At 49.2% G+C, this 22613-nt stretch overlaps 10 protein-coding genes across 10 annotated transcripts; 4 read left to right on the forward strand and 6 right to left on the reverse strand.

Annotated features, from left to right (window-relative positions):
- Positions 1-967: 967 nt before the first annotated feature.
- ASPSYDRAFT_95928 (uncharacterized protein) lies at positions 968-1799 on the forward strand (the record flags this gene model as incomplete). Its single annotated transcript, XM_040853192.1, has 2 exons — positions 968-1203; positions 1445-1799. The coding sequence occupies 2 exons, from the start codon at positions 968-970 to the stop codon at positions 1797-1799; spliced, it is 591 nt and encodes a 196-aa protein (XP_040695899.1).
- Positions 1800-2398: 599 nt separating this feature from the next.
- Positions 2399-2768, forward strand: ASPSYDRAFT_95929 (C-terminal helicase domain-containing protein; the record flags this gene model as incomplete). Its single annotated transcript, XM_040853193.1, has 3 exons — positions 2399-2536; positions 2588-2689; positions 2745-2768. The coding sequence occupies 3 exons, from the start codon at positions 2399-2401 to the stop codon at positions 2766-2768; spliced, it is 264 nt and encodes an 87-aa protein (XP_040695900.1).
- Positions 2769-2964: 196 nt separating this feature from the next.
- ASPSYDRAFT_1170591 (cytochrome P450) lies at positions 2965-4815 on the reverse strand (the record flags this gene model as incomplete). The annotated part of the gene is made up of 5 exons (XM_040840246.1): positions 2965-3087; positions 3135-3944; positions 4014-4132; positions 4201-4441; positions 4507-4815. The coding sequence occupies 5 exons, from the start codon at positions 4813-4815 to the stop codon at positions 2965-2967; spliced, it is 1602 nt and encodes a 533-aa protein (XP_040695901.1).
- A 1285-nt stretch (positions 4816-6100) lies between these two features.
- On the reverse strand, positions 6101-7596 carry ASPSYDRAFT_1170595 (uncharacterized protein; the record flags this gene model as incomplete). The annotated part of the gene is made up of 4 exons (XM_040840247.1): positions 6101-6546; positions 6701-6901; positions 6925-7075; positions 7144-7596. 4 exons carry the CDS (start codon positions 7594-7596, stop codon positions 6101-6103), a joined length of 1251 nt encoding a protein of 416 aa, XP_040695902.1.
- Positions 7597-8578: 982 nt separating this feature from the next.
- Positions 8579-10542, reverse strand: ASPSYDRAFT_52502 (tellurite-resistance/dicarboxylate transporter family protein). Its single transcript, XM_040848498.1, has 4 exons — positions 10149-10542; positions 9787-10102; positions 9323-9733; positions 8579-9273 (listed from the first exon to the last, which is right to left on the reverse strand). The coding sequence occupies exons 1-4, from the start codon at positions 10483-10485 to the stop codon at positions 8913-8915; spliced, it is 1425 nt and encodes a 474-aa protein (XP_040695903.1). The 5' UTR covers positions 10486-10542; the 3' UTR covers positions 8579-8912.
- A 619-nt stretch (positions 10543-11161) lies between these two features.
- Positions 11162-13717, forward strand: ASPSYDRAFT_718256 (uncharacterized protein). Its single transcript, XM_040850603.1, has one exon. The coding sequence runs from the start codon at positions 11523-11525 to the stop codon at positions 13659-13661; it is 2139 nt and encodes a 712-aa protein (XP_040695904.1). The 5' UTR covers positions 11162-11522; the 3' UTR covers positions 13662-13717.
- Positions 13718-14376: 659 nt separating this feature from the next.
- Positions 14377-15086, reverse strand: ASPSYDRAFT_52504 (uncharacterized protein). Its single transcript, XM_040848499.1, has one exon. The coding sequence runs from the start codon at positions 14976-14978 to the stop codon at positions 14571-14573; it is 408 nt and encodes a 135-aa protein (XP_040695905.1). The 5' UTR covers positions 14979-15086; the 3' UTR covers positions 14377-14570.
- A 1344-nt stretch (positions 15087-16430) lies between these two features.
- On the reverse strand, positions 16431-17606 carry ASPSYDRAFT_52505 (uncharacterized protein). The gene is made up of 2 exons (XM_040848500.1): positions 17434-17606; positions 16431-17372 (listed from the first exon to the last, which is right to left on the reverse strand). Exon 2 carries the CDS (start codon positions 17356-17358, stop codon positions 16708-16710), a length of 651 nt encoding a protein of 216 aa, XP_040695906.1. The 5' UTR covers positions 17359-17372; positions 17434-17606; the 3' UTR covers positions 16431-16707.
- An 816-nt stretch (positions 17607-18422) lies between these two features.
- On the forward strand, positions 18423-19734 carry ASPSYDRAFT_63022 (esterase/lipase family protein; the record flags this gene model as incomplete). Its single annotated transcript, XM_040850205.1, has 5 exons — positions 18423-18574; positions 18623-18860; positions 18918-18974; positions 19036-19350; positions 19405-19734. The coding sequence occupies 5 exons, from the start codon at positions 18423-18425 to the stop codon at positions 19732-19734; spliced, it is 1092 nt and encodes a 363-aa protein (XP_040695907.1).
- A 1466-nt stretch (positions 19735-21200) lies between these two features.
- Positions 21201-22400, reverse strand: ASPSYDRAFT_165150 (uncharacterized protein; the record flags this gene model as incomplete). The annotated part of the gene is made up of 1 exon (XM_040843328.1): positions 21201-22400. One exon carries the CDS (start codon positions 22398-22400, stop codon positions 21201-21203), a length of 1200 nt encoding a protein of 399 aa, XP_040695908.1.
- Between the last annotated feature and the right edge of the window lie 213 nt (positions 22401-22613).

The following is a 22613-nucleotide window of genomic DNA, read 5'->3' on the forward strand; positions in this document are numbered from 1 at the left end:
AGCAGGTCTGTGGGCTGGGATGGCCGCCAACCAGCAGGGTCTCCGCATTAAGGTCCCCTTCAGGGTCTTTCTCCGTTGAACGTGACATTGTGTGTAACTACTAACTATGTACTAGGAGCGTAAACGGTCCCTGGCAGAGATTTCATCTGGTCCAGCAAAATGGCGCATAAGTGTTGTGAAATAAACCATTCCAAACTATTGTAGCGCTAGCGGCGGCGATATCGACCCAGTCCCGCACTACTAAGGGGGCATCGCCACCCTAACGCCTTCCGAGGATGATGGATCTCGGTCTGGAGGGGTCTAAGTTGGGTGGTATCGATTTGTTTTTTTCTCTCGAGTGGATTCCCAGGACCGACGGTGCCTGGTTTACTTCGAATTAGAAGGTGGAAATGAGACACGGTGCGTACTATCTTCTTCTCGCGACTGCATTGGATATCCTCAATATCGGGGGCAAAGTACCTTACGCACTAGGGCTACTTGAACCGTTACATTCATTCTCGTTAGTCTAGCCCACATACTCATCGTGCAATCGGATATTGGGGGCCTTCAAGGATGTCAAGATGGGCCTGGGCTTAGCTTCGGCACTTCTTTGGCATGTTGAGGTCTAGGGGTATAATATATGGAATTTTCACTATTGGTCGCTTGTTCTTTGGGTCGACCAATTTTACTATATATACTCGTACTCTTGGCCTCCACTCTTCCCAGAATCTATAGGCATCTAATCTTTTCCCATTGGCATCAGTCAGAGCACCATGCGCCTTAGGTACTATCTCCACCTCTAGGGACTGTTCGCCGTCCCCGGTGTAGTAGCCCAAGACATTGACTACTCGGCTGCCGCCCAGTCGATACCTGCTGCGTTGGCGGATCCCTCGTTCGTGCCCTATACAAGGCCCACCCAAAAGATTTCGGAGTTCATCGGCGTCGGTCATTCGTACACCGCAGGTAGGTACCGGCTGTAATGGCAATAATGAAAGAAATGGGCGGGGACGCCATTCATGGGAAACGAGCGTATCCCAGGGAAATGGCCCAGGACGCAGATAACTGGGCCTTTATCAACAACGACGACACGCTACCGCGTTTTAGCTTCCACGCTTATACTGGCCTCAAGGTAGAAGACCTGGTTGCCTATCAGCTGAAGCAGGGAAACTATCAAGAGGGCGACGATCTCCCACGCAACCAGCCCTTTGGAAACCGCAAATTGTTGTGATAACTATTGGAGGCAACGACGCGATGTTATTCACGTGAGCATCCCCCCTCCCTGTGATTCACTGTGCACTATATTTTGCTTACTGACCGCTCGAGAATAGTATATTGAACGATTGTATATATAAAGCCTACAAGGCGGGCAACTGCCAGAGCACCCTCGATAAACTTCAAGACGAACTTGACAGCGGGAGGTTTAAAGACAACGTCAACTTGGCACTGTACTAGGTAGCACATGCAGGACGGCAGGCCGGCAGGCCGGCGGCGCCGAGCCTCGCGAAAGCTTCCAGGTGTTTGTCCTCGACTATGTTACCTTCTTCGGCATGGGCCCCGAATGTAACGATTATACTTGGTCAATTTGGCCAGGATGGTGGAGCGAGCAGCCCAAATTCACCCTGGGGCTCCGCCAGAAGCTTAATGACAAGGTCCGCCAGGTCAACGCGGCCACCAAAGCGGCAGCTGAAGATCTCAAGCGAATGGGCGTCATATATGTGGAAGGCATCCAAGGCGCTTACGACGGCCACCGCTACTGTGAACCGGGGGCCTCCCAGGATAAGCAAATATCACGTAGTGTGTCTCCTACTATACTCAAGTAAATAGAGCCATTCCAGGTAATTTTATTATTAAAGAATCAGGCTATAGACATGTTCTCTATGACAGCTATACAGCAGAAGCTCAAACCTATAAGAGTTAATCTTAGTACCTAAGCTGCAGTATGAGTAGAGAGCTGCCGCTGTTATTTAATAGGTAATCAGGGCTATAAGAAGTATTAAGATGCCTAACAGGATAGTGATATCTACTGTCTACTAAGGTGCAAGCGGTTCTGTATAATGTCTTGAAATAGTAGGAACAGTCTGGTTTGAATATATAGCCCTGCAAGGTATACAACTTTCCCTGAAGATATATAACTGTCTTAGCTGTTTACTAACTCGCCGTAGAGTGATTTTCAGGTACTGGATGAAAATACTTGATCTTACAGGAAATGCTCTTAATGAGAGAGGATTAGTCTTTAAATGTATTAATAGATACTTATCCCTGCTTTAGTATAAGGATTCCATCAAGACATCTTCTAGTAATCTACAGTGTAACATCCTGTTGGCAAGCATTGGAGCTGCCGGTAAGGGTACCGTCTCAATTCCTCGTAAACGTGGTTTAACTTCTCTCTACTAACCATGAGGATAGTATCGACCTCACCATGGCAAACTCTGTCCATATCATGGAGCCCCATTGGAATCCTATGATCGAATCGCAAGCGGTCGATCGTGTGCATCGTATTGGGCAGAAACAGGATATCGAGGTGGTCAGATATGTCGTGCACGATTCCATTGACTTTGTAAGTCATTGCACAATGGGTAATGCGCGGTACTTACTTCAGGTCGTATAGTATGTTCGCTGGGTTCAGAACCACAAGTTACATATGGTACGGGAATCTCTATCATCGTCATCCCAACAGAATGCGGAGACAGTATCAGATGTGCGGTGGAAGGTAAGTCTTGCATTTCTTTGATTTACCGGGGCGTGGCCCTTACTGATTTTCCTAGAAATTGTTAGAGTTCCTTCAGTAAAGCCTACGTCGTCATTCGAAACTTGGTGCCAGGTCCTTCGGTTATTGACGTAGTTATGGGCCGGATTCATTGACGCAATAAGTTGTGTATCTCTGACCGGCCGGGGAAAAGGACCCGGAGTAGGGCAGTCTCCGTGGTCCCCTCCCACTAGCTCTGTGCATTCGTACAAAAGGCGACGTATTATTGCTACCTAAGTTTAGACATACAAAGCCAATCGTCTATGCCCACTTCTCCATTGCAATTGAATATCCATATTTTTCTGCCTCACAAACCAAGCATTGGTTGTTTCCCAATTCGAATCGGGGTTGATGAGCTTTATCTGTTGCAAGTTGTCAGTAAGGAAAGATGCATTTATGGTTGGTAGACTTGGCATGCCTGATATTTCAAGAAAAGGGAAGGGATCAACTTGTAGATCTCCAGCAAACTGATGTTTTTCCCAATACAAGTTCTCGGACCAGCCCCGAATGTGAAAGTTGCGCGAATCATGTTTTGTTTTCTTATTTGAAAGTCCGGATCTGACTCTGAATCAGACTGTAACCACCGTTCAGGCCTGAACGTATCCACTTCCTCTCCAAATACCGGGTGGCGATGAATGACCCATGGATTAGCGCCAACAATAGTCCCGGGAGGAATAAAGGGCCCGCCATTTGGAAGTTGTAATCCTTCCTCAGGGACAATACGCTCAAGTAACAAACCGACTGCAGGGTGCAGTCGTAATGCCTCCTTGATAACTGCGTCCAAGTATGGAAGCGACTGGGCTTGCGTCCATGAAGCTGGCAGGGATAATCTGTTTTCGTTGTAGGCTTGTTCGAGCTCCTGTTGTAGCCTCATGGTAACGCGTTGGTCCTTGAGAGTATAATACATAACAGCACGCAAGGAGATGGCTGTGGTATCGGATCCTGCATTTACGTTGCTGACTGTATACGAGAAGACCTGGTCGTTGTCAACAACGTTTGGGTGGCGTTCTTTAGCCTCTAGAAAGCGAGACAGAAAGTCCCTGTGTTTTTGTGGTTCCACCTCCTTGGAAACCTTCTTGTCATCATCATCAATCTTCCTGAGCCTCTCGTCGAGTAGTGTACGTGCAAATTGAGCTATTGCTCCAGTTGACCGGCCGCCTAGGGCTTGTTTCAGGGGGTTTTTTATAAAAAGATAGTCCAACCAAGGGATTTGACCAATCTATGTTGTAATATGAGCAAAGGATATTCCATGTAACCGGATATGTTAACAGTGTACGGAATAATTTACCTTTCCGGAATAGTTAAGCATTTTTTCCAATGCGGCGATAATACCATTGACATCACTCCCTTGCTCTAGGAAGCCAAGGGGCTTGCTAAATGTCAACTCACCAATAACGTCAAATGCATCTAAATCATATGTTCAGTAAAGAGCAATCGAGATCCAAGGTATGGTCCAAAGACAACCACACACATACAGTACTGTAACCACGTGGCAATATCACACGCCCTTCCCTGTTCAACAAAGTCATCGAGTCGACTGAACATGGTGTTAATAGTCTTGTCAACAAAAGGCTCAAACTCGGTCAATGTCGACATGGAATAGGCAGCTGAAATAGGTCGTTTTATACGGGCATGATGATCCTCGTCTGTTGTCGTGAACAAGGTTGGTGTAGGGCGGCCCTTCGCCATCTGTTGCTGTACGCGGTAAAAGTCTGTCTGGTAGTATGTTAACAGAGAGGTAGGCTGTACTTCACAAGAGCTAACTCGGGTGATAGACTTACTTTTCGATATCTGGCATTGATTCCGTAAACCACCTTCAACGTTTCTAGATTTGAAATGCTGACGACATTCGGTCCGATCCGTACATATTCCCCGTACTGCTGATGCAATTTACATAATGTAGCTTCCGCGTTCCCTTGAGCAACATTGATGAAGCGCCATACATGAGATATCTTGGCTAGGAACGGACCGGGGACAGATGAGATCCCCGGGGCTGAGTAGCTGTAAAGAAGAAACGAGGTAATAACTACGAGTAGAATCTCTGGTAAATGGGCTTGAAAAAAGAGTATGATGTAGGTAGTGACTGCCATGATCACCTTCCTTGGTTGAGATACTTTGAAATATTCGATTCTAAGGTACGTGCTTGAAGCGTGGAGAGGTAACCTCCGCGAAAACATAAGGGGTACTTAAACCCTCAGACGATGCGAGATATTTGGAGTTGTTGCAGCTTCCAGTTTGTCTTTGTCCGTTTAATGAGGGGATGAAGCAACTGCGGAAAGTCCCGGTGAGGTTAGACCCTCGAAGCGGATGAATTCCGAAATGAACTAAACCACTTATCAATGAAGGGAAAAAGATATTTGAACAATTCATTGTACTTGAAGAGGCAATGACATTGCCACTAAACTAGATCGGTAGGAAGTTTCAGTCTAGAATCATGATTAGTCGCAGAGGCTTCAGTTCCAGCCATTCTTTTCAAGTCTGAGTGGAGTATGGAGCTGCGGCTGTTGCCTCCATTTATAGCAGTTACAGCTAATAGGTCAAGTGCATCGGATGGATTTACAAGGCGGGCGGATAAGATATGGTGCTTTATATTGGCAGCGCTGTGGCTGCTACAGACAGAGTCTATATTCCTCGACGAAGTATGCGAAACAGAGCAGCCCCGACTGTGTGAAGGATCATGAGGACAACCTTCGGAAAGCGACTTCTGGTTCAATGAAACTTGATATCGGGGCGGGCAGTGATAGGGGAGGACTGAAGGCTCAGGATGTGTTGAATTGAATGTGCTCTGGCTTGTTCAACAGCAGGTACTGCAGCTGGATACAAGTCATATTATTAAATAGAGTGGATTTGGAATATCTGTTATGCATACAAGACATATCTAAGACACTGGAGGGGCTCCAGGGAGTTCGTCGTATCTTCATGGTGCGGGTTGTCTGTCATGGTTAAACTAGAGTTCCATGGCTCTCATTGAAGTGGTGGATGATGAAAGGGATATTCGGAACATGAACCGAGATTCCAGAATCGACGCGGCGCAGTTCCTCCTCAGTACCCCCACCCCCACCCCCGCAAACAAGGTCAGAGCTCATGGCTTATGCGCCAGAAGAACATCTGCATCTGACCCCCTACAACATTCATCGGTCCTTATGGTTGCGGGGTAATTCCGGGTTGGAGAAGGGAAAACGGAATAGCCGAGGAGAGCTCAGCCATGGATCTAAGCAAATGATTTACACACACATCTGTATGTGTGGAACTTTTCCAACCACTATGAAAACCCACATCTAACTAGTTAACGTAAAGAGCATCCTCGGTGCCCCAAAATATTGGACAAACAACAGAGTGAATGGATAAATGCCACAGCTGAAAGAAAGACGGACCTCAAATGGTATAGCGAAACTCAGGCATTCCCTCAAGGATTTTGCCTTGATCATCAGCGGTTTGGTTCTCATGTTGATAGAGAATCGCCAGCAATCCCGTTATAACCATGCAGAGGAGCATGCAGCCTATTGAGGCGTATAGCCCAGGCCGATATTCCGGATAATCTTGCTCTCGGAATATGATCGACCCAACAACTCCCCCAAGACCCGCAAAAATAGTCTGTATTGGCACAGCCACTTGGTGCTCGCTATTTAGGGGTACGTTATTTGCAAGAAAGGCTAATACTGTTGGAATGCAGCAGTTGTTGCCAGCAACAGCCAGGAATATACCAGCCAGTTTGTACCCAGTATTTTGTACGAACCCACCCATAACCAAACCCATTATGACGAGAGCGAAGTATCCAACAATAAATGGAGAGCGTTTGCGAACATGGTCAGCGAATATACCTGCCATGGTTGAGACAATAGCAGCAAAAAAATATAAGGAGGAGTGCTTAAAATGTGACTTAAAGCAACATTGTATCCTAGCGATTGCAAAATAGTTGGAATGAAGAATGCCATCGCATATGCACCCGAGGCTGGGGAAAGAAACAGCATTGACATGCAAAGACTTTCCAATCAGTGGCTGCAGCAATTAACGAGTGGCGGGAGACTCTTTCTTCCAAACTCTCACCACGACCGGTCATCAGCCGCTCACGGATGAGCACGAGTTCTCTGGGCTTGAGCCATTGGGCTTTCTCGGGAAACTTGGTGACGAAAAGAAATATTGGCAACGAAAGCGCAACTGTGACTGCTCCGGGGACTATAAGATCCAGCGCCAGCCACGCAGATCCCCAAGACCCTCCATCTGACTCAGTCCGTAGGAAATAATCCCGTTGAACCCAGACACGGTGGCACCGAACATATACCAGATTGCTAGTCTTTGCTGGGTTTCATATCGCTTGTACCAGGACGATATAATGTAAATGCAAGCCGGCTGTTGTCACATCAGCTGCAAGCTCATGAAGGATAGTATTTGAAGTCTGGATCTTGGTACAAGCATACATTAAACCCACCATCGAAAAGGCCAAGCAGAACTTGCAAGGCAGCTAGCTGTCCGAAATTCTTGACAAAGCCAAAACACATGGCAACTGTCCCCCATCCCAAGATCAGAATGGTCAGCAGAATTTTGGAACCTACTCTTCGAATAATGGCGGTGGTAGGAAGCTCGGAACAGACGTAGGGAATGAAGGATATCAGCAGCGCGACGGAGTACCTATTCCTAACCAGCCTAAGATCGATTGCCATTCCAGCAATTTTGGCGGAGGAGATATTTGTTCGATCAATTTGGGAGAGGGTGTAGGTTATACAAATACAGGGGAGAACGTAGAAATCGATCTTTTGGAGCAGCTTTCGTTCTTCCCTGGATATAGACCCGTCGTTTAGCTGCTCGGCATTCTCTGAAAATAGCTCAGGCTCCAGGTCACTATCGAGCTTGGTCTCTTGACTCGAGCCCATTGTGGGATGAATTAGCTATACCAAAGTCGAACGGAAGTGTTTATAGATAGAATAGGCAATTTGCGGTGGGGGTGCAAATGTAAGATTTTGAAAACGCGGGGTATCTGGGATAGTTCATATGAAGCTGCTTCGCCTCTAGCAATGGAATAGTCACGTCGGTAGTCGGTACTCGGCCTGGTGAAAGGGTGAAACTTGCAACTAGGATCTGCCCGGCAATATCACGGACTCGGGAAATTAGCGAACAAAGGGGTGTAAATTGCTAGCTGAACGGGGGGCGAAGAGCGTTTGCGTTGTGGATATAGTGGCCTACCTGAGTTGAAGCCGTTGTACAGACATGCTCAAGGTCATATCGCAGAACTAAGAGTATTCCAGGCTATCACAAATAGAACGCCCCATTGGAAGGAGTTGTTCACTAAGGGCCAGTCTCCGCTTTACCTAGCATGGTGATACTATTATTTATATAGCTGATGTCCTGGTCCCCTACGCATTCGTGGGGCTCTTTGTCGGCAAGGATCAACCTGATATTAGAATTGGCCGCGGGTGGCTGATCTAGGCGCCAGCGGACGTTACAGGATGGGCGCAGCACCAGATTGTTAACTATCTTGTTAAACGCAATGACTTTTACTCCGGACTGTATGGATGCACGGGCGCGTGGTACGAGATAGCCATAGCTAATGTAGATTGGACGTGATTCTCTATCGGTGAAGCGAAACAGACTCAGGATAATTACATGTATATATGGGTCGTCCTGCTCGGTGGAACTGATGCTGTGGCCAAGGAGTATATGATATAGGGCCAGGGGTACGCCCTGATTAATAATATCTTCAAGGGATCTCTTCATTACCTAGGCTTAATTTAGGAACTCGAAAGAGACTTTCTAGATTTATAAAGTGGCTATGAATGAGCAGACATGCAGATAGTCTAAGATAGATATAGATAATGATGAGGCTACGAGCCTACAACAGGGGAAATGATGGAAGCTGGGAATAGGACAGATGCATGCATGAAGAAAACTAGGGAGATGAGCCTAGCTCTGACTGATGCTTGAGCTACTGACTAAGCATGCCTCAAGACACCCCCTAGAGCAGGCAAACGGATCCTGAACAATCCTATTTATCCAGTAGCCATGAACATAGAATGCTTGTATTCCATATTTAAGGCCGGTTCTTGTGAGTGCCCAGGTATTTCGAAGTGCCCCGTAGGAAATCGAGATACGCTAATCAAAATGTGGTATATATATATATATATGTACACATGCATCGTTGAATTTCTACATGATTAATGAAGATCTCGACAGTCAAGTCGTCACCATCAGGCTATACCATAACATCCTCACCAGAGCCCTCAGCCTCAGCCTCTGGTTTGATGCTGTGAATTGCAAACCCACCTTCATCTCGATCTTCGCCTTTCTGCGGCCACATGATCTGATGAAGATAGACAGCACGAAACATCTTGTAACAGACGAAAAAGTACATCAGGAGCAACGGGAATACCACAACGCACCCCACAATGTTGATAGCCTTGGATGAGAATGCCTGGCCAATGGCAAATGTAGCCGTGATCAAAGCGGTATTCGGAAATATAAACGAGAACCAGGTCATTGAAAAGAGCATCTTGCCGGGTCCAATCGCAGACAAGTGGGCGGCGCCGGCAATAATAAAGAAAAATATAGCCAAGCTGATTGGAAATTAGTAACTGTGCGTCCCCATGAACAAAGCTGACTTACCCCCACAACCATAGGGCAGCGAAGTTGACGACGACCTTCAAAACGTCAGCGGCGAGAGCTCCATTTCCCATAAAATCAGCGGGGAAAGAGCGTTTCGCGTTGGCGGCCATGTTCACGATACCGGCCACGGTGAAGCCACTTGGTCCGACCGAAACAAACATGCNCGGCCGGCTATTCTCCTTCGGTAGCTTCTGCGTCATGAGGCGGTAGATAAAGGCCGAGTAAACCATCATTGACACCAGAAATCCGACACCTTGAATGGTGGTGCCTCCGATGATAATACGCAGTGAGCGCGCAGGGTCTAGTTTAGCGCTCAGGATGCCAGCATGTGGCCCGATGATAAGCATAGGGTAAGCAGGGAAGATCCAGATAGGGGTCATCTGGGCGATGGTGAAAGTCTGGGTCGACCACCTGTACCAGAATCAGTATGACTTGGATGATAGAACGGGTGCGACATGTCCTACAGAAGAAGATATATACCGGCCGACAATATCACGGCGAGGGCAGCATCAAACCAAAACAAGATGCCGACAGCCTCAACCAGCCACGGACCGGCATTTTGAGGACCGTACTGGGAGATGTTGATCAATATGGTTCCGAAAGACACCACTGATGCGGGGACGAAGAGACACTCGGTGGGGTGCAGAAACGAAGCTTTGAGGGTATAGGGGTAGTTATAGAATCTTGCAATCAGCAGGCCCCAGATGAAAAGGTAGAGGGCGATATTAATCAAGAAGACAACAATGCCAATTGTATCGAGACCGCGAAAACGGTAAGGGACTGGATGGTATTAGCCCCGATCGATGTGAGGCAGCGAGAAGTATACCTTCGTATAGAACATTGGCCAAACCGCCGGTGGCCATGGTGCTAGTGAAATATGCCCACGTAACATGACGAATGCGTTTCTTCCAGCTCAGCGTTTTGGCGGAGTACCCCGTGGGCGTCCTCTGGAGAGAATTGTGACCTGAACGATTGCCGCAATCCGTCGCTCGCCTGTGCAGCTGCTCGATGGCCGTGGACTGGACGCCACGGGCTTGGCTGCCTCGACTGTCGGATCCACGGAGAACAGGGAGGTTGAGCTCCGAGTCTTCTATTGTGGGCGTCCGGTAGCCATCGTCGCCCGGGCTTCTCAAGTGCCTGGGCACATCTGGGCTGGAAGACATGGCGGGGGATCCTCACATGGTGGTGACATTGACGAGCGACGTTGAGATGGAACTGAAGGAACTGGAGGAGGCGTGCCGACTGCCGAGTCCCGCGCGGGCAAACCGGAAAACCTGAAAACCTGAATGGCAGATGAGGGGCTCCACTGGTGGAGATTTGATTCGCCAAGTACTGGAAGGATCCTCCGAAAGGATACTCCGTAAGGGAGTCCCTCAGCCCTGCGGAGGCCGAAGCTTGGCGAGTCTGCCACCGTCTCAGTCCGCAAGTGGCGGGACGGAGTATTGAACAAGTTGGCCGACCTATGCACGGCAGTGTCATATACCGCAAAGAAGTTCCATATCCACACAACCTCGTGGTCTGGAAATGTGAAGTGAGTTGAAAGGAGCACCGGCGACCGTTTGAGCGTCGTCACCATCGGTGATGATGCGACTTCTATTGTGGTCAACGATGGAAGAGAGATCAATATAAAGCCGAGAGGAATACCCAAGTCTCCAGAGCTGGAGAGCTGAGACTTGACGGTCGACCTTTTAAGCCGCATGAGGATGTCGACAAAACCATGGAGAGCCGCCGAGGAAGAATAGATGTCAGGCCACTAGATTCACTTATTTCGTGGAAAGGCGTGCCAGAGTTACAGACAGCCAGTGGCATCGGTCGGTACGCTTCCAATATCACTGTTGATTCCCTGCGCTAAAGAACCCTGATCAGGAATGCCAAAACTGCGTTAGTCCAGCGCACATGGGCCCTACCCTCGGTTGAGAGGATGTGTTTGTAAATAGGACTGACGAAAGCGAGGAACTGGATGGGACCAAGGAACCATGCTCGGTGTATTAGACAGCGAGCTTGGAAGGATACGCTGCTCTCGCGTTCTATTTTACCGATCATGGTCAGAGTTTCCCCGAGTACTTCGAGTATTCCCCGCAGTGATGCACTGAACCCTAAGCCATCGGTGCCTTGGGGTGTATAAGTAGCTCTGCCCCCACGCTTGATCATCCTGGTCCTCTTTTAGTCACCGGCCACAGCTGTCGGCATTGTACTCACTATGAAACTGTTACACCTCTGGGCAGCTTCGAGCACTCTGTGCGTGCCTATTGCACGGGCCACTCTCTTCAGCTCCGACTTCAAGGTCGACATTGACGACGTGACTGGTGCACTCGTGGGTCTGCGGGATGCTAAAGCCGATGAGTCGCCCATGAACTGGATCGGCTCACCTACGGATACCCCCTGGCTGCCGCCTGGGACTCGATGGGGACTTGGCTTCGCGGATCTGGGCCCTGATTTTCTTCATCGATTCTATTGGCGTGATCCACAGACGTCTGTCAATAACAGCCGAGTGAACCATGCTGTATCCTACACCACCGGATCCTTGAGGTTAGATGTCGATCGATATGTGAGCGAAGAGGACGAGTCTTTCACGGAAAGATATACCTTTGTCAACAAGGGAAACGAGTCCCTGAACCTGGCAGAGACCAAGAGTCACGCTATCGCAATATACACCCCGTTCAATGACCACTACACCAATACCTCGGACTCCATACACAGCCGCGCGCATTCACACGTATGGGCTAATGGCGGAGCGAATGCCTGGGTCAAAATGGATCAGATGGGCGGTTTCGACCGCAATCTTGGACTCGTCTTGACCAAGGGATCCCTTGCCGGTTACAGCATTGAATCCCGCGACATTATTACCATGTCGAACACTAGAGGGGTCTTCCTTTTGCATCCAATTATTCCGACGCTTCAACCCGGAGAATCCGCCATACTTGAGTGGACCTTTTTCTGGCACAGCGACTGGGATGACTTCTTCGAGCAGTGTGCCGAGCGGTCTAATCAGTTCATTCGCTTTGATATCCCAACTCACACTCTGACGCAAGGCCAGAACATGACAATCAAGATGACTGGTGCAGTCAATGAGAGGACTCGGGTGAATGGAGGTCCAGTTTCCTGCAGCAAGGACGCTTGTCAATACACCATGTCCGCTGGCTCCAATGGCCAGAAAGACATACGGATCTCTACGCCAACAAAAAGGGGTCTTCAAAACTCGACCATCTTCCTCAACACAGTGCCGGACCTAGACGACTTGGTGTCTTCGCGGGTTAATTTTATTATCCAAAACCAACAAGTCAGAGGAAACCGGGAGAACCCCAACTTTGGCGGCTATGCTGTATACGACAACCAGGCAGAGTCAATTGCCTTTTGGGATAAATCGTCGGATCGCACGACAGGCAGAGAACGCGTCGGGATGGGCATTTTTATCAGTCGCTATTTGGCCTCCCATCCCAATGCCACCGCCGTGCGATCTTCTCTTCAGACTTATTACGAGTTTGTCAGCTTGAAGCTTCAAGGGGAGAACGGGGAGGTTTACGATCGACCAAAAGGTGCAGGCACCAGCACTGAGCGCCTTTACAATTGGCCATGGGTCATCCAATTCCATCTCGCAATCGCCAAGTTGGGCCTCGAACTTTCGGGCCCTGTAGCTGATAAGTCACCGCTGGAGCGGTTCATGATGACACTCGAAAACTTTTACGAAACGGGTGGTAAAGAGCTATACGCTATTGGCCTACCGATATTCGAGTCTCTCCAATTTCTGAGGGAGTCGGGTCATGATCGCTATTACAACAGAGTCTTGGAGCTCTTCCTCAGCCACGGCGAGGTGATCTTAGCAAGGGGTCTCGACTATCCGCCATTCGAGGTCAACTTCGAGCAGTCCATTGTCGCACCTGCTGCCGTCATGATGGTCGAGCTTTACCGTGCTACGGGTAATCAGACCTGGCTTCAGGCTGGGAAGACACAACTCGACACCCTGCTCCGCTTCCAAGGCAAACAGCCCGATTATCGCATGAATAGCATTGCAATCAGACATTGGGACGGATACTGGTTCGGCAAAGACCGTCATTGGGGCGACACGTTCCCGCATTACTGGAGTACCATTGACTCGATCGCCTTGTACCACTATGCAAAGGCCACAGGGGACGAAGCATACCGGAAGCATGCTGACGAGATTATTCGGAACAACCTGGTCTTGTTCTCGCCGGATGGAACCGCCGGATGCGCTTGGATTTATCCACTGACCGTTAATGGCCGGGAGACGCACTATAGGGACCCATATGCCAATGACCAGGACTGGGCTCTCAATCACCTCCTGTACATACAAATGATGGACTTGGAAAGCTCGTCCTAGCTGATGGGAAGTCGGTATACCTATCGCTAATCTAAAATCACAAACTTTGTACTGGTTATAAGATGATCCTAGTATCTTATCTTTTTCTATGTATAAACCTATAAATATACGTTAATAAAGCTGATGGAGGATTATTGGGCTGCCCAGAGCCAATGTGGGAGCACGTCCAGTTAGATCCGGGGTTGACTCCATCGCCGCAAACAGTGGTAGGGCATTTCTCTTTCGATCCTTATCATTTATGGCTGTGTCGTGCATATTGCAACGTCGGTTGGGACTACTGTACCAAAGGTTGCTCAGACGACAGGTTGCTAAAGCAATTCCCGTCAATGCGTGCGCCCCGAACTGAATCGAACGGCCAATCTTTTTTTTCTTGAGTTTATAAGCCTTGTTGGCTGCATTGTTGGCTCCACGGTAAGCACATACAGGCAACTACTAGCATTTCGGACCATCCAAGGCTTCTCAGTAACCTATGGGTCCTTGGTGTAATCCATGGTGGCGGACCTGTTGCTCGTGCACGAACGAGGTCTCTATATTGCCCTGACTAATTCTGTTCTCGTCACTGTATCGAACTTTAGTTCAGTCAGTTGCGGTCCCGTCACGGAGCACCTGGGATGAGGGTATCTATTCCACCTGCTCATTGCGGCTGCCTGGTTGCAATTTATTTTACTGTTACTCACTCTACACCGGAGATAATGCGACGGATGAAAATAAGGCGGTGCTGAATTAGATAGAGCCAGCGAAGGAAGCTTCTCTTCTGTTTATATGTGTAAAGAAGTTGAACATAAGGCCCAATCTTCTGGCGAACAGGAAATGTGCTTCTAGAATACTCCAATCCATATACCACTTTCCAACCAACTCTGAACAGCACACCACCTGGCCCCTGTCCATGCGCGTATCGTCCACGCCTCTTCAGATATCACCCTGGGGCCATGGGCAGCCCATGGTATTCGTGCTTCCACCACAGAGGCATGGGTTTGTGCCCTCCTCGTGGATGCAAATGCACCCAGTCTCAATCTCCAAGCTGACCAAAGTCCCCGAGCATTTATCACCTGCGCAGCAGGTATTTATGAGGTCCTCAGCGACCCCATGGGCGGTTGCGGCATCTGCTTCCGCGCCATTGGGGAACCAGTCAATCTGGCAGTTGCCCGAGTTCCAGCTGCGGAGGTCGTTGCCGCTTAAGTTACCGGTATTGGTCATTTCGTCCAGTGCTGCGCGGCAGTCGGAGGTCTTGGCTGGATAGCATTCTGTACTTTTGCAACTGTGTTTGGCGACGGCCGAGCTGGCTAGCAGGGCGAGGGCGAGAGTCTTGAGCAGCATTTTGCGAAGATGAAGATGAAAATGGCTTCGAAGTATGATCTGATATTCGTGGGTTGGGATTCTCGGGGTAAGCGTTGTAGTGAATAAGAATTCTGGAGGATGATATGGATAGTTGACTGGGTGTCGCCGGCCTATTTATGCCTTTTCCACAGTTGTACAGCCCTCGGCTGACCTACCTAATATTCTTGCTTCGCCGCAAATATAGCCAGATGTAGGTATGAAGTATTTGCCGCATGATATTACCTTGCATGACCGGCACAAAGTTGGTAGCCGGGGCAGAGTATGACCATTGGGGCTGGGCTGGAGCTGTAGTCGATTCTCGGTAATAGATAGGTACATCGCAAGCCGCTAATATCAACTCGGTTGTTTCGGTACGGAGAGGTGCCAGCTTGGCATGATGTAAAGAGCTATACTCTGGGGTTATCTACAAAACAATTGGGGCCGGGATCATTGATGGAAGGCTGTGTAGACGAGAACCGCGATCTCCATGAAATGCCCGCGTGGGTCGAGATGCGTCAAAACACGGAGTAGGGCAGGTTTCACGGTTTCCTTAACCCTATGGTTGTTCGTTTGATTGATATTCACCAGGGAGACGTGACTTTACCGGAAATTCATTCGATCAAGCAGCCTTGACGACGGCGATGAATTGACCATCCGATTATTAACCTGATTCTGGTGATGAAATGAAGTCCGGGGCCAACCTGGCAAAGCAAGATATTACAAGTATCTATTACCTCTTGCACCCAGTTGCCACATTCTTACTCTGCAATCTCCACCTGCTCTAGTGACCATGCTTTACCCAGAGCAGTCCTCTCCACGAAATGTGTCGAAACTTGAAGGCCACCAGGGCCTTCTGCCGGTGTGCCCTTTCTTTCCCGGGGAGGTTCGGTCAACCAGCGGTCGCATTTGGCCCTCTTCGAATGGTGGCTCTGCAATGCAGATCTGTACAAGGCAGATGTGTCCGCTTCCCATTTTCGATATAAGATTGCCGATTCAGGCTAATGACTCGCTGCTCGTGAAGCGAGGCACTGCTTGAAACCCCGAGCCCGAACTATGAATTCACTCTGCAGCCCATGGAGCATGTGAATAGCAGTGGCAGAGACAGGTAGAGTGTCTGCACCTGAGCTGGTGAGAGGGTAATTATTCGTCGTGAGCAAATGGCGAGATGGTGTGTCTGACCACTGAAAGGTTGGTTCTGTTTCCCTCGTCCCTCGTTCCTCCACCCCCAACCCCCAGCCACCAACAGATGCCGTCTGACCAGAATACACGAGCGTTGTTTGTTCATACCCGATTCAGGGCTTCAGAACCCCACTCCCAGGGAGGTGTGATCTAATTGGCACTATGCGTCGTTGCCCGAAGTGGCTCGTGCGAAGGATGTGCTATCGCCCTATTTGATACGCCGTGCGTCTGTCTTCTAGCGTACGACTTCAACCACAAGGCAAAGGATATGAACTGGAATGCAAAATAGGCGGTAATTGATGTATATTGAGATATGAGCCCTAATCTTATCGGATAATCCCAACTGTCCACAAGCTCTTTGTTCTCCGCATTCCCTAAGATCTCATTATCCCTATCCAACTCGCCCAAATTCTTGAAGCGTCTTTGCCTTAACTAGGAAACTGAATACAGAATTTGAGACGGTAAGAACGCATTGGGATGGAATGAGAGCCCGTCTCTTGCTTGAAAGTGGCTAAGTTGAATGAAACAGCCGGCGTACAATAACATAGGCCTATGTAGACTCCGTGGGCGGTACTATACCGAAAGTCTGGTTCCCATGCGCCTCAAAATAGTGACCTTCTGTGATTTTCTGGGTACCTCCACCGAAGAGGTTGTATTGGCGACTCTTAGCCCCATATTGGTTGGCAGCCTTAGGCTGGTCGGCCAGATCAGACTCAGTCAGTGAGCATGAGACTTCTGCCAGTTCTTCACGGGCCTTTGCCAAAGGCTCGATCTGCCTCTGCATCTCCCCCAGGAACACCCTGTTTGCAACTAATGTCCCTAGATCCTCCAATAAACCGTCCATCAGCGTCTCGACGCGCTGCTTTCCCTGCTTCATAATCATTCCTCGGTACACAGAAGAATCGTATCCAGCTTTTGAATCTTCGCCGATTTTTTTGACGATCTCCAGAAGCTTATTGGCCTTCTCGTGGAAGCTATACAGGACAATCTCCAAAGCCTGGGCATCTTCGGTAGAATTCAATTTCTTCGCAGGGCTCTTGGCATCTCGCAAGATTTGTTCAACCAAAGGGAGCCGCTTATTGGCTTCCTGAAAGGCTTCTGGGAGTCTAGGGAGGTTTTCGATAGAACTGAATGCCCCAATTATGTCTTCCGTGACCTCAATAAGGCTGATAATCTCGCGAAAAATATCAGGACCAGACATTTTGGATGAAGTGACTAGACGAAGGGTTGATTAGAATGTAAAACAGTGAAGAATAAAGCGCAATATATTTCGTACACTGCTGACGAGGCGATCTCTTTTGCTTCGCTGATTAGGATGGCCTTAAGGGGAGGCGGAGTTCTGGATGTGATCTTTGATTTAAAGGAAAGTCCATGCAGCCCACTAGGGGTGCTCGCCTTATCTGTCTGGCAGAACCACGGCGGTTACTGTTCTAAATTTGTGATTTTCTGTGCTCGACAAGGAAGCAACAACTTGAGCCGGCCAGCGAGACGCTGAAGGCCAGATCACGCGGTCGGTGTGTAGTGGCGGAATCAAATAAGGTCTGTGCGGCCCCACCGCATGCCCTGGACGTCCTGATGAGGCCGCTTTGATAAACTGATTCGCTAACCCGTCATGGAAACATGTACCCGACCGACCCTATTAAAGCCATCCCGTAACCGCCAAACAAGGTGAAAACAATTCATTTCACCACACATGGCGCTAAATTGAGTTTGAAATCGTTTCAACCCTTGGTCCGTTTGGACCCGGCCGATGGTCCTGTCTTTTGATTCATCATACTAGTCAGACCAGCACCAATTGTACGACTTTGGGTCGGTTGCATACCCGCTATCATTTTATCAGAAGATCCTGCCTTGGCACTACCTTTGGGAGAGTGGACTGGCGAATTGAAAAATGTATATGTTTATTGGCGGCATGCCCACATCTCGTTAACGGCAATTACGAGAAGAGAAATCTCCAAATGTTCCGAGCGAAGACACAGCGACCAAGTTATCCGAGTTTAGTCGCAGACGCTGGACCTCTGTTGATGTGACGGGCTGACGGGCGAAGGAAGGACCCGCTTTGTGGCAGAAAGTTTCATGTCAAAGCCTGGCGCTTAATATGAGAACCGATATCTTGCTAGTGGGACGTTCTAAGAACCAGTCCGCCAGGGAAGGCCGGTCCTATAAAGGATCCCAGCCGACGCAGCCCCGGATCCATCCTCATGGTCTGGAGAATACAATTATAATCCTGCGACAAAGATTGTATGAATTGAAACATATTTCAAAATGCCGTTATTCAGTCGTGCTCGAATCAAGCGGTTCTTGGTGCGAAAACGACTTCCGAGTTCGACTTCGGATCATACTCCTGAACTACAGCCGAAGAAGACCTTCCCAGCAGGAATCAAAACTCTCTGTAGCCCTGAAGATGGAGCCATTGAGTGCGTACCTTTCTTGGTTAGAAACGCCTTCTAATGATTTCCTTTTAGCATCGTCTTCATTCATGGTCTGACTGGTGATCGCGAGGCAACATGGACTGCCCGAGGCGCAACGGAGCCATGGCCCAAAACCCTCCTGCCATCCATACTTCCGACAGCTCGTGTCCTCACGTTTGGCTATGATGCGTGTGTTGTCGACTGGCGCGGCCTAGTGTCACAGAACTTTATCGGGAATCATGCCTGGAACCTGTTGACATCTCTTGCATTGTACCGAGACAGCGATGACACGGTAGGGTACCCAGCTCTGAGGCCAACCAATATTGCGGCTTATTATTAATACGGATAGAATGAACGGCCTATTATTTTTGTCTGCCATAGCTTGGGTGGCCTGGTCTGCAAGGACGTACGACCCCGCATTTAGTTAAGAAAAGGCACCAGTGGTACGATGCTAATGCAAATTCTAGGCCTTGTTTCAGTCGAGACAACGACCAGAGGAACATCTCCATAAAATCCTTGATTGTACCCGCGGGATCATCTTTCTTGGGACGCCGCACCATGGAGCTGGACTTGCCAAACTGGCTGAAGTCGTGTCGCGATCTATCGGTCTCCTAAAGCAAACGAATTCTAAAATTGTGGACGTTCTTAAACGCGACTCTGAGGTACTTGCACGGATTCAAGATGGCTTTCACACGCTAGTAAAGGCACACAGTACGGCAGAAACACCGCCCATTGAAGTCACTTGCTTCTACGAGGAGCTACCGGTTCTGGGGATCGGATTAGTAAGTCAAACACAAAGCTAAGGCTGGAATTCAATTACTGATACTAAGCAATAGATCGTGCCACAAGATTCAGCCATCTTGCCGGGCTATATCCCCATCGGTATCCATAGTAATCATATGGATATGACAAAGTTCATCAATTTCCAAGATCCTGGCTTTGTGGCTGTGTGCGGAGAGCTACGCCGTTGGATTAGAGAGACAGATGTAAACAAGAGACATCGCTCGAACCAATCATCGGCCGGCAATCTTGGCACTGCTTCTCAACATGGCGAAAACTCTCGACAGTACAATTCTTTCGGTAATGGTACACAGAAAATTACCGATGGACATTACTTTGAGGCGAAGGGGGATCAGAACTTTGGTACGATTCCGCCCAAGAGTTGATAGAGCTACATCAGATGATAGCTATTGCAATTGCCTTGGAAAAACGTTTGACTCAAGAGGGGTACAATTTCCAGAGGCCAGACAAATTGACCAGAGATGACTCTCCAGATCGTTCAGCGGGTATCTCAATAGCTTGACTGATCCTGGTTGAATGCCAATATTTCACATGGCAGATTTTTATAGACTATGGAGAAATTGTAAGGAGTATATTTAGAACCATTGGGATGACTAGCATCGCATGGGACACGCCCAGATGAGACCATTTCTTTTGCACTAGGGGTCCCAGAAATACCAATCTAGGAGCCTTTTAACCACTAGGACCGCTTGAACATGGCTCACCTGAGCCGTATACGAAGATCTTAGGATCAAATTAGTCGCCCTTAATGACAAGATAATTTGTGGAAATTTTCTCATTATTCAAGCCCAAGAGTAGTATGAGAGCTCCCAACTGATGATTGTGGTTCCTGTCAAAAGAGACATTGATTTCGGTGCCGTGGACTGCCTATAGGTCTGGAGAGGAAGCGGGGCTCCCAACGTTCGTACTCTCGTGCCACGGGGTTGCAATACGACGTTGGGGCGAAGCTGGACTGGAAATAGAAGCAGCTGGAGTGGACGTCATCGTGGTACTGCCAAACAGTTCGGAGTCGAGTTGGATGGCTCGAACTGCTTCGACATTTTTTTGAAGGGCTCGTAAAGCATCCTCAAGATTTCTTTGGTACGGAAGCAACAAATGTCTGTAGCAAGTAGAGTAGTGAGTGAGGGTATCTGTCGCTTTCAAAATGACTTCGATATCGGATAATCTGAACGACACGAATAAAAATATTCAGAATGGTTTTCAGTGAAGAGACAATGCGGAACCTGCTGTCTTGATGTGTTGTTATCTAACCAGATGACTCATTTCGGCGTTGCTGTGACTCAGCACGCTTAGATAGTCCTGCATAAGGCCCCTGTCATCCTGGCACATTTCGAGAGAGTGCACTAGCCCCAGGAAGTACTTTATCGGTTTCTGGGAGTTAGCCCAATGAGACCAGGAATCAGGGTAAAGCTCCCAGGGGCCATTTCACATGCTTCCGGGAGACATGTGGCTCCCACAAACGAGAAACGTTGAAGAATCGCGCTAATGCATTGACCGTCGCATCTATGGCCCCGTTCATGCAGGTAAAGCGCTAACCTGTATACTCTAACCCACGGGGAGGTCGTCACGACCTGCCAAGGCCGTGCCACGTGACTCCTACTATGACCCCTGCAGCCGGAGCGCCTACTGGCTGACAATACTCCCAATGGGAAGGCGTTTCGCGTCACCAAAAATGCCATATTACGACCCGAAACCTTTAATGAACGACAAAAATCAGCGGAGTATAGTCTTGAGAGGATGCACCGCCGGCCACGGCTCTAAAATCTGGGATTCGCACTGGGTGAAGGAAATCAATGTATTTATCCTTGTCAACCACTAAAGTCTATTGAAGCTATGTCCTTCTGTCCAAAACCTTCTCCAGCGCCTGCACGAGGCATTTAACCTCATCCACTGTGTTGTAGTGCACAAAAGAGCAGCGAATGACTCCGTCGTTCACATCCACACGCAGCACATCTTCAAGCAGCCTTCGCGCCCAGTAGTTGTCCGCCGTAGGTCGGCACTTGGATTGAGCATAGAGCTCACGCACTAGACCCGCAGAGGAGCCGGAGACTCTGAAGCTGATGACAGGGACCCTTGTACTGCGATCGGAGGAAGGGTCACCGTACAGCTGGATATCATCGCGAGACCGCACGAAGCGTAAGAGCTCTTCCTGCAGGGCCGTCTCCTGCTGCTCGATCCAGTCCCAGCCGACGCTGTTGACATATTCTATGACTGTGGAGATACTCTGGATCGCTTCGTAGCTCCCGCTTGTCAGGCCCAGGATGTACTGGGCGCTCGTTTTAGGGAGGAAGTAATGCCCCAGGTAGTCTAGTTGTGGAAAAGCCGATCTGGCCACGAATCCAGTGGCAATGTGCGGCCCGTAGACTTTGTACCAGCTAAAGAAGTAAAAGTCGACGCCAAATGCTTGCACATCGATCGGGGCATGAGGGGCGTAGGCCACTCCATCGACGCTGACCAACGTCTCTGGATTGACGGACTTGATCGCCCGGGACACTGCAGCGACATTGGTGATCGACCCAAGCACATTACTCGTATGTGTAAAGCACACAACCCTCGTATTCGGGTTGACGAGACCTTGGGCGATCAAATCATCTGCTTCAAGCTTCGGGTTGGTGCTGGTGTCCCGGGAAGGCACCCACCACCGGATCGTAAGGCCCTTCCACTTTGCGACCTGCACCCACGGTGAGAGATGAGATTCGTGGTCAAGCTTGCTCAGGACGATCTCGTCTCCAGGCCGGAACTTGAGTGCAATGCTCACGGCCCGCACAATCTGCGCGGTGGAGTAGCCGAAGACGACCTCGTCGGCTGATGCGTTGATGTAGCGTGCGGTGGCCTCGAGAGAGCCGTCGATGAGGTTCGCGGCCTGTTGGGAGGGCGAGTAGTCGAAGCCGGGCTGGACATTGGTCGTGGACATGTACTGACGGATTGACTCGATGCAGCTGGCGACCACCTGGGATCCGGCAGCATTGTCTGCAAGGATCTGGTCCTGTGCGAGCCCAGGGAACTGGGCTCTGATCTGATCAATCTTCATCGAGGATGACATAATGAGTGCAATGGTTCAGTGCTGTGAGGAGCGTTAAAGTAGTCGCTAGCATTGCCCAGGTGGCAGCTAAAATTATTTATACGCAAGCAAGAGGCGGGCCTCCAGACCCCAGAGAGGACTTCAGCTCCATCCAGGACTTACCAATATGGCAGGCGACGGACAGAACGTCGTAATGGAGCCCCCTATGCACGAGCCAAGCCC

Source organism: Aspergillus sydowii (assembly GCF_001890705.1).
Source record: "Aspergillus sydowii CBS 593.65 unplaced genomic scaffold ASPSYscaffold_24, whole genome shotgun sequence".
Lineage (NCBI taxonomy): Eukaryota > Fungi > Ascomycota > Eurotiomycetes > Eurotiales > Aspergillaceae > Aspergillus > Aspergillus sydowii.

Coding starts and splice junctions, on each gene's coding strand:
- ASPSYDRAFT_718256 (XM_040850603.1), top strand. CDS start 11,523: ATGAAACTGTTACACCTCTGGGCAGCTTCGAGCACTCTGTGCGTGCCT.
- ASPSYDRAFT_52504 (XM_040848499.1), bottom strand. CDS start 14,978: ATGCTGCTCAAGACTCTCGCCCTCGCCCTGCTAGCCAGCTCGGCCGTC.
- ASPSYDRAFT_52505 (XM_040848500.1), bottom strand. CDS start 17,358: ATGTCTGGTCCTGATATTTTTCGCGAGATTATCAGCCTTATTGAGGTC.